Raw genomic sequence first — 10,271 nt, forward strand, 5'->3', positions numbered from 1 at the left:
ACTCAGCTGAACGCATGAAATACTCCAGTTGACGTAAATGGATTTGGTATAAAAGTCTGAAGAATGGCTTCCTCAGCATATAATGAAACAGAGAGTCAAAAAAGCCTGTAGTAATCTTATTGTAATAGGAGCATTTTCACCTTCAAAATGCAATAAAGCAAAAAACTTCTTTTAACATGATGATTCTGCAAAGCAGTATTGGAAAATATTGTCATGTGGGGATGAAAATTGTCTAATGGCATTTGTAAAGTAGAATCTTAAATGTTTTGTGAAAAAATACCAGGACTGTTTTTATTATTAACACCAGCACTTCTTAGCTAGTAATTCATGTTTGAGATTTCCATCTTCATCTTTAATGAAGAAACGCTCCCTGTCTTTGTATATTCCATGCTGTTGCTAACTTAGATAGACATTTTGATAAACTAAATGGAGATTAGAACAAACAACAGAGATCTTACTCAAAAATGTTTATTGTAAAAAAGTGGCTAGAAAACAACATAACAAATTTCACTTCACGCTATCTTCAAGTTATCTATAGACGCAGCCATAGGTAACATTTTGCTTTCACTCATAACACATTCAATCATATAAAAATAAAAATATTTACATTATGTCCACATACTTTACAAAATCATTAATAAAAAAGGCACTTGGAGGGGAATTGCTGAACATATTGCATTTCCTTTGTGCATTAAAAAAAATTAAAATTCATTGTGAAACTCCCATGTAACCCCTCTTTTGCACTTATTCCCGTTTAAAAAAAAGGTTAAAGTTTAGAGGAACTTTTCCATGTTAAAAGCTGGGTCAGGCATGCACCAGGAATGTTTGAAGCTACAGTCTGTTTTTAAAGGCACATGCGGTTTGATCATGACAGTCAATTTTTCATACATTCTTTTTTGTGTTCTCTTGCCTCTTCTTTTAATTATTCACTTTTAAAGCATTTCAGGTCATCAGTAAAGCCCTTGGTTTTTAATAATAATGATAAAAGAACAACAACCAGTAATATTAGACATTTACTAAAGTAAACTTGGAATACTTTTTAAGGCACCTGAGATAAATGGTGTCTGGCAAAACGTAGTTGGGAGAGGTTTTTAAATTATTATTACAGTTTCTTTTCAAATACTGTTCTTTGGTTGAAACGGCTTGGCAGGAATGTACTGTTAACTCTTTGTAGTAAGACTACATGCATTTGGCTTCATGTTTAAAGAAAGTAGACAATGCTTCTTCCCTATGATCTGTTTGAAATATCATGCATGATTATTAGCATTTCAAAATTCATACGTTAAGTGACTGAAAAGAAATACTTAAGCTCATTTGTACTGACATTTTAAGTTCTTCCACTATTTTTTTTGTTTGCTTTTGGTTGGGAAGTTGAAGAGAAAAAGCTTTGGATTTCCATTTATCATTTGGAACAGGAGTGGAGAAACTCATTGAGTCCAGGTAAACATTGACTGCATGACTCAGTGTGCTACGCAGCAGCCAGATTCCTCATGTTTGTGTAGAAGAGACATCCTAGAGAAAGTTTTGGAGCAATTTTTGCACTGGTATTTCTTCACATCCGAATGGGTCTGCAGATGAGCCCTCAGATTGGATCGGTCTGCGAATGCTCTGTTGCAGTGTGGACAGGAAAAAGGCTTCTCTCCTAGAAAAAAGATATTTAAAAACTTTAAACATTAATAGGAAGAAATGCCATTGGGTAGAGGTACACTTGCATTTTACCTTAGGAAGCAAAACTGATTTATTTCAAGAAGTGAAAAATGTCTCAATAAGCTGAGCAGACTGCAACTATTACAGTCATGTAATTGGTGCCTGTCCTTAAAGATTTCAAACTTTCCAGCAAATGTGGCTTGGTGCTGTCATGAAAGGCAAGCTGCCGACACTTTCTCTTTCAACAGGTGCAGCTAGTGCCTTTAGGTTGGGCTCCTCCCAATATTTTCAAGAGTTCCCTCGTTCATGTAACTTATCCTATGTTACGCCCAGAGCTGCATAAATTACTTAGGATAGGGGCTAGGAGAGGAAAGGCAGCAAACAACTGTTCAAACACAACACTGCCCAGTGTTACACCTAAGACGTGTTTTATCTTAACAGAAAAACTCTGGTAATGATTTGACCCTGTCTGTTTAAGGAATTTATGAAGACAGCAACATTGGTATTTACTGACTGCTGGGAGCAGTTTCCAAGAACTGACACTCACATGTAAAAGTTTGTTTTTTCTAACTGATTCTAGCATTAAAGCAAGCCTTTCCCGCAGACAGGACTTTGGCTTCTCCAAAGCCTGAGCATGATGCTAAAATCATGTAGACTGAACTTTCAGCTGGTGTAAATCAGCAAAATTGATGTCAGTGGTGCTTACTGGATTTACACTAGCTGAAGATCTGGCCCACAAAGGCAAGATCCGGTGACAAAAAAGAACGAGTTTTGTCCTTTAACTATGCTTTTCCAAGAGCCAGGAAATTACTGTATTAATTCTAATCACATTTAGGGATACCAATATTTACTCAAGACGAAAGTAAAAAAATGAATACTAAGCTGCGTTCGCAAGTTTAAAAAAATGCTGTATTTCTCATAGTTTTTCTTACCAGTGTGAGTTCTAATGTGTCCTTGAAGTAGCCAGGGTCTAGAGAAAGCCTTGCCACAGATCTTGCAGACACAAGGTAGCGTGTGGGTCCTGATGTGCATCTTAAGGGCTCCCAAGCTGACGTACTCCTTGTCACAGTACTTACAGCTGAATGATTTCCTAGACTGGGCATCACAGTGCAGCTGCTTGTGTTTGGCCAACCCCGAGAAAGTTGAATAGGTCTTGTTGCATAAACTGCACTGAAACTTTTCAGCTTCAATTGCATGTGGATCTGAAAGCTTTGACTGGATTCTCTCTTCTTCATCGCTAATGGGACTTTCTGAACCACTGTGATCCTTGGATGAGGTGTCAGAGGGTGGAGGTGGGCTAACTCTTCCCAAGGATGAGGGGTATCCAGAGAGAGGAGAGAGGTCATTGGGTAATGGGGATGGTAGAAGCCCAGTTGTAGTCCAGACAGTAATGGGATTGTAAGCTACTGAGCTCAGGATCTCTGGTTGTGGTATTATAGGCACTGGATAGCTCTCATATAAGTATGGGGAGATTATCACTGAAGAAAAAGAAAGAAAAAAGTATTAAAATACCTGGAAAAATATAATAAAAGGCAATAAAACATATGGGTTAAAAAGTGCCTAAGTCTAAAAATATGAACACAGTTCAATCATGCGTAGACAGGATTGTATTAGTAAAAATATACCTATACATATATATGGGCTATTTAGAAATATATATTAATATGCAAATTATACATATAAATTATACAATAGATACATCATATATATGTCTGCAAAGTTGCATGCATGTATATGTGCATAAAGAGCATTTAAACAGAAATATGGTTTAAAGTCTATTCAGGGCAACATGCGTTTTCTAAATTAATGTAGCCTAACACATTCATCAGTGAAACTTTCAAACTGATCATTAGAATAGTATAAATCCCCATTTGAAACATACACAGAACAGGAAAAACATAAATCCAAAGAAGATAACTAAATAAAAATTGGTGAGCAAATTTTTAAAGTTGTTCTTGTTTTAGTCTGACCTCTTTCCTAAAAATCAGTCATTCTAGCCAAAGAGAAAAAGCTAGGAATGAACCAGATGAGGTATGAAAATTACTCTACTCCACTGTCAGGGACTAAGAACCACTTCAGTTTTAATTTTCAGTTATATACAATTTAATTGTGTTACCTGTATGTGTGTCCAGTTCACTGTAATTGGGCTTCTTGGATGAATTGAAATGTTTCTTGACCAGGAAAGATCGTGGCATTTTGAATGCAGGATTTCTCCTTCTTTCAGAATCGCCTTTCACTTTGGAATAACGGTCCCCAGATCGTGTGCAGCACACAGAATCACTGCTAGCACATTGGTCCCTATAGCATTGTCTACTCTGCTCAGTCCATGCAGTGAAATTGTGTAGTGGCAGTGCAGAGGCTCCTTGAAAAGTGCTGTAAATACTCACTAGTCAGGTGCAGGTGGGAAGGGCCTTGGTTTTCCTTTCATCCAATCACTTATGAATTTGCTAGAGCACTTTTACAAACTCAGCCTGTTTTGCTGGGAGGGTTTTTGTGCTCTCTGCAGGAAAGCTCCAATCCCTGCTAGATTTGGTTCAGGTTTCAGCTCCTCCCACTGGGCCAGCTGTGAACAGAGGAAGACTCTGTTGTCAAAGTGAATTATTCTGGTACAAAGTGGGTGTATGTTGTTCTTTAGAATTTCTGTCTAGAAAAATGCATTGGTTAAAGGACTTTAAATAAGGGGGTCAATTCAGCTGCATTTTTTCTTTTTGAACAGGGAGCTAGAGAAGTCTTGTGCACTGAAACTGCTCTGAAAAATGTCTGGTTCCCAGATGTTTGATAAAGCAAATACAATGGAACAAACTGTTCATTAAGGGCAGAAGGAGTGGGGACGATTCAAGATAACAAGTTAGCTTGCAATGATAATGAGAGACTTTGGATAACTTGTGCCTGCTATGTTTGGAAACTGCACTTTGAAAAGTTTTAGTTGGGAAATGCTGTAAACTAACAGAGTATTTGACCTCCACCTTGTGAGTAATAGCTGCCAGGAATGGATAGTATATAGAAGCAGCAGCAGCAGCAAATGGAAACGCAGTATTTCAGAACAGAACTCTTGAGTTTTAAAAAACCAATAGATTCTGCATCATATTCTTAACGATAGGAATACCTTTTTTTAATTTCCAACATCTTCAGGTTGAAAGAACTGGACATTTCCTTCCTTGTGGAGACTGATATCATGTCACTCCTTTAACTATTCCAGCAAAACCCTTTAACTGTTACCAGCAAAATCCTACTAATTATTTGAAGACACTGAAAAGAAGCATATATAACAAGGAATAACAAAAATGATAGTTAATATCCATCCCTATTAGGAATATTTTCCCATTTGGATTTTTTCAGTAGCTTATGTAAAGGTATAATCTTTGCTGTGCATTTTCTTCCAGATAAAAGATTCTAAGTCTTCTAAATGTCTAAGAATTTGTCAATTACTTGACAAATAGGTTTAGAAAATCCGCTGAGTTACATATATGTTTAAAATATAAAATAAATGTGTAAAAAATCCTGGAAAAAAGTCTAGACTTCCTAGACAGTTGAAGAGTTGAAAACCTTTTGAAACTGGATTGTTTTATAAATTTTATGGTTAATTTAAAATCTATCCTCTATAATTTTGCCAGAGAAAGCAATATACACATTTACACACATCCGGCTTAGTGGCTATCCATACACATCATATATGTATATTTATGTGTATGTGCATATGCATATATACCTATACACACATATGCATATACATATACATATCTAGACACCAACACTTAGTTTTAAAAGGCAGGAGGGGTACAAGGAAGTTACATAGAGACCACCCCAGCCTTTTTTGCAACAGGTGTTGGAGTGGAGACACGAAAAAAATCCCTGTGGTTCTGTTAAGACTTGTAAAAGTAAAGTGCTTTGTCAAGCTGCATGATTTCTTAATCTCGGAGATGCCAAAACAAGTGCAGAGAAAAAGTTAGCTATTTTCAAGAACTGATTTAAAAGATTCAGCTGTTAACAGAGTTCAACTCCAGCATCTATCAGGGAGAGAGAACACATGTATTCTGAACCTGTAGGGAACACATATACTCTAAAGAGAAAAGGAAAAGAATGACACCAAAAAACAAGGAGAAATGTTCAGATTTCCCTAGGACTTCACATAACTTATCTAATGTGGTTGGAAAAGGTTTCTGTGACTAGTTCAAGGCAGGAGTGTAGGTATAGGTTAAGATCTTGTATTTAGATGAGGCACAACGCCTTGTAATATAGGCAAGCCATCATATTTCTTCCTCTGATTTTGTAGAAAATGAACAATTCTTTTTTTTTTCAGATTTTTTTTTTTTTTTACAGAGACTATGAATACGATGGAAAAGCTCTCAGAAAATATTTTCAGCTGTGTTCTGTCTGAGACATTTGCTTGCCTTGTAAGAGTACTGCAGGAATATCTGGTATAGCTGATACAAAATATTATTTTAAGTATAACTGGCCCTTTATAGAAAGTATGGTCCAGATCCTCAGCTGGTATAAATTGGTGTAGCAGTATCAGAGTGAGTGAAGTGATACAAATTTTCACCAGCTCAGAATCTGATCTAATATAGTTTAAAAAAACCAGGTACTTGATTTACCACTGAATTTTTCTAATTTTTAGTGGAGATGCATCAGTTTAACAAAGGTTTAAAGCAGGATAAAAAGATCACATTGATATAAATCACAAAATGTTGACAAGATAGCTCAGTAACTGGACTCCTTGAATGACACTTTGATTGGGGGTAAGGCATGTTATTACATGGTTCTGAAAGGATAATAGCCCATGTACTACCTGAGTGAGGTCTGCTGTCAAAAAAAGGGAGAGTCTGCATGAGGATGGGGTGAGTCAGAGTAAACAGGTGTCCTGTATGTTTATAGCCAATATGGATGATGATAGGGCACTTGTAGACAGCCAGCATGGCTATGCAAGGAAGCTAAAGGAGCTAAAGGAACTACAGAAGCTGAGCACAAGTCACAGCTAAGACAGAAACTTTCCTTTCATTGTGGAAGCTGGAGGCTCCAGTCTTCTGGACTGAGATGAGTGGTTTCTATGGGTCACACTGATTGGCTTTTCAGTGGAAAGCAAAACTTAATGCCCACTTCCATAAAATTAGGGCTAGATCTTCCCTTTAACATTTCAGTGTTAATGGTTGCCTTAATTCTGTTTCATTGTTAAAAACTGTAGTTTTTGGAGACCTGAATGAAGTTACATGATTAATATACTGTCATTATCACTGTGCTAATGTTCCATCGCTTGCAGCTTTGTATATTCTTTGCACAAACAAAAGATTTTGGCCAAGCATTTCAAAAATAGGAGCATATGTTTGTTCTTACATCCATGTTTAGGCATAACTGGGCACATCTACACATGCGCCTGACTGTAGTTGTTACTGCTAAAGCAAGTATTAAATGACTGTGCAGTAATGGGAGTTACTGTGGCACATAGGTTGTTTGTGACCCTATTGCACAGTAGCTTCGGCATCATGGTTCGTGCCTGCCAACACAATGTTGCCATGTGGATGTGCCCACTGTGTGTCTAAGTAAGAGTGTAGGAGCCTTACTTTAGACTCCTGTTCTTGAAAATCTTGATCAGAGTCCTTTTCTCTACTATGAACACATGAAGCGGACATGCAAAACATTTTCACACTTAGCATACAGTAAACCATGCAAAACATTTTCATACTTAGCAGCTTAAGGAATTCTGGGATTCATGCATGGATGTCAAGCTTTCTGGGAACCAATGCAACTTTTTATACTTAATTTTTGCAAGTACGTTACTGGCACTACCATATAAAAGAAACCTGGGGGAAAAAGCAACCTATGGCACAACTCCTTAGAAAGAGTTTATCCTCTTTCTAAGCATTAATTATTAGCAAGAGTATGCATTGGAAAATAATAATTAGCTGTGTGAAATATGACAGCAAAACTAATCATTAAATCTTCAAAATAAACTGTTGGATGTCAATTCAGAGCTTCTGAAGCAAACTATTTTTTCTCTGATAACAGACCCAGTACTGCAAAATGCTGAACACTTCTCCAGGATCCTCAAATTTGACAAAAGTCAATATTGCATAGTATTAAGCAACTTCCCAGAAGCACTCAACAGTTCCTAAGATCAGGCCCTGTGATAGTACTGTAGCTTTTGATGCAGGTGCTATCCTCCATCACAAAGAAGGTTAAAAGTAACAGTAACTAACTGGTAAATTTGTTTTGATTGCATTTTATAAACCTTTTCAAATTCTTAGGAAAAATCTGAAACTGATATAAAAAAATATACAATACTGTGTAGCTGATGAGTCCTCTGTTAGCTGAAAATATGATCAGTTATCAAAAGCCAGCTGAACTAGAGAGCATATCCATGGAACTTCATACGTAAAATCTTCCTTCATATTTTTCCTGTAGCCACAGCATTTATATTCTGGGAAAGAAAAGTGGTCTTGGAAATAATAAATGTGAGGAGTGCCCAGCTGTTATCAGACTGTGAGAAATAATTCTAAGATTAGTTGAGCTATATTTATAGCTAAAGAAAATAGTTTTTAAAAAGCTCCAACACCTCAAGACATTTTTAGAAACACATTTTAAAGATAACTTTATTTTTCATTTGTGTGTTACATTATACTTCCAAGTTCTGGCCTGGTCTGTAGGCAGAACCTCAGCAGCACACAAAGCAGCATGTCAGTGAAGAATGTCAAAGTCAGTTTGAACTGTAGAAACTGAGGATGGATGCTGTTCTAAACTGACTCCCAACCTCTTGAAGATGGCTTATCACTAGCTGAAACTCTCTTAAGGGAATGTTTTCTATTACAAATGGATCTGAGCTGTCAAGTTCTGTTTCACAACATGACCCAAATGTTCAGAAGTGTTTAGAAACTTCCCATTATAGAAATAAGACTATACTGCAAATTTTTAATCTAGGATTCCCTTGTTTAGAGCAGTTCAGATCTGTGCTTTCTGATGAGGGCTCTTCCAAAGATAGGGGCTGAACTATAAAACTCAGATCCAAGTCTCAGCTTTCAAAAGCTTCAAGAGGCTTTGAATCTGGGGTTTTGTTTCAAGCGTCCAATTTTTATATAACTCTCCCCAAAACAGTGATTGCTTAAAAGACACCTATCTTTCTTAATAAGATGTGTTGTTAGTGCTCTATTTATTCAGTTTGTAACAAGTAGTTCAAAAGGGACAGCTGCATTTATTCATTTACACCTGATTGACATTACTGACTTTAGATGGCATAAATTAGAGCACAATTTAATCCTTAATTAATAAAGCTAGTAAGAGTTCAGTTATCCTAAACTGTTGTTTTTACATAAAGATATTTCTAGCAGTTGACCAGATTCTGCTTTTATTCCTATTCATGCAAACCTGTAGGAACTCCACTGGCTGTAATGGAATTATTTCAGGTGTACCCAGATGTAACTGAGTTCAAATGCTAGCCCAATAAATTCAAATGCAGTCCATACCTGTAGGACTGTAACAAGTATTCATTAAACAAAGGGTACTACCTCACAATTAAATTCCACTAGGGAAAAGCAACACTTGATTTTTAATAATGTTCTAATTTGTAATTGGTATTGTTTAATAAGAGGAACAAAGGGGTTGAAAATGCTGACATTGTGTTTCACAGAATAAAGCAAACACTGAAATACAGTAAATATTTCATGGTTGGAAAGAGACATCTGCTGGACATAATTATAGCAACCACCTCCTCTGTCTCACAGGCAACCTCTGTGCCAGTCCCACCACCCAGTGGTTAATGAATGAATCACATTTGTGTAGCATCACACATATAGAAAATTATATTATTATCTGGAGTCTAATTTGGTAGATAAGATAACCTATTTTGTGAAATGTAGAATCCATTCACTCATTATTAATTTAAGAAATAGAACATGACTCAGTGCTGGAGATTAAAAGTGCTTGACTTTGGAAAAATGTGAATTCTGAGCTGCCTTGTGCTACCTTTTGTTGTCTACTGAGAATTGCTTTCAAACAAGAATCACTGAATTATATTTCTCTCTTGGCTACACAATAAACCTGTGGTAATTTAAATTAAATAAACTAATGCCCAGTGTGGGCTGTTTGAGAAGGTCTTTCTGCAGTGCGTTAGGCTTCATCATCTGATTTACCAGGCAGCAAACCCAGCAGAGTTTAATCCCTTCCTCTGCTCTGTCCACACATTCAACCTGTTAAGGGAAAGACTTTGAAAAAAGAAAACATTCATAAAATTAAAAACTGTGCTGTTGGTGAGGATCATTAATTGTTTATTATTTAGACTACAGTAGCATCTAAGGCCATGTGTAGACGAAACAAGGGGCGTATGTGTATGACACTTTAAAACGGGTTAAATGCTTTTGCATTGCTTTAATGGTGTTGGAGTTTACATGCATCGGCAGCGTATTGTGCAGTAATTCCAGCGGCTATTGCAAATTCAGCCTCATTCGTAATTCCCCATAGTGCTAGACTTGCATGTGGGGATCCATTTCTAATTTTAGCTTATCCTCCATCTGTGCATCTCTTTAAATTAAGTCCTAATACTTGGTTAAGATGCTGGGAAGGACTAACAGTTACTGTTCTCCCTCTCATATTCAGGATCAGAATTCAATCACATTTTTGGCTTGCTCTGTACTGTG

The 10,271-nt window shown here is 36.7% G+C and overlaps 1 protein-coding gene across 1 annotated transcript; it reads right to left on the reverse strand.

The window, feature by feature from the left end:
- Window positions 1–452: 452 nt before the first annotated feature.
- On the reverse strand, window positions 453–4,077 carry SNAI2 (snail family transcriptional repressor 2). Its single transcript, XM_090039944.1, has 3 exons — window positions 3,764–4,077; window positions 2,580–3,125; window positions 453–1,642 (listed from the first exon to the last, which is right to left on the reverse strand). The coding sequence occupies exons 1-3, from the start codon at window positions 3,840–3,842 to the stop codon at window positions 1,461–1,463; spliced, it is 807 nt and encodes a 268-aa protein (XP_089896070.1). The 5' UTR covers window positions 3,843–4,077; the 3' UTR covers window positions 453–1,460.
- Window positions 4,078–10,271: the final 6,194 nt, after the last annotated feature.

The sequence above is a fragment of the Crocodylus siamensis genome, chromosome 3 (genome assembly GCF_052110815.1).
Source record: "Crocodylus siamensis isolate JL-2025a chromosome 3, ASM5211081v1, whole genome shotgun sequence".
Classification (NCBI taxonomy): Eukaryota; Metazoa; Chordata; order Crocodylia; family Crocodylidae; genus Crocodylus; species Crocodylus siamensis.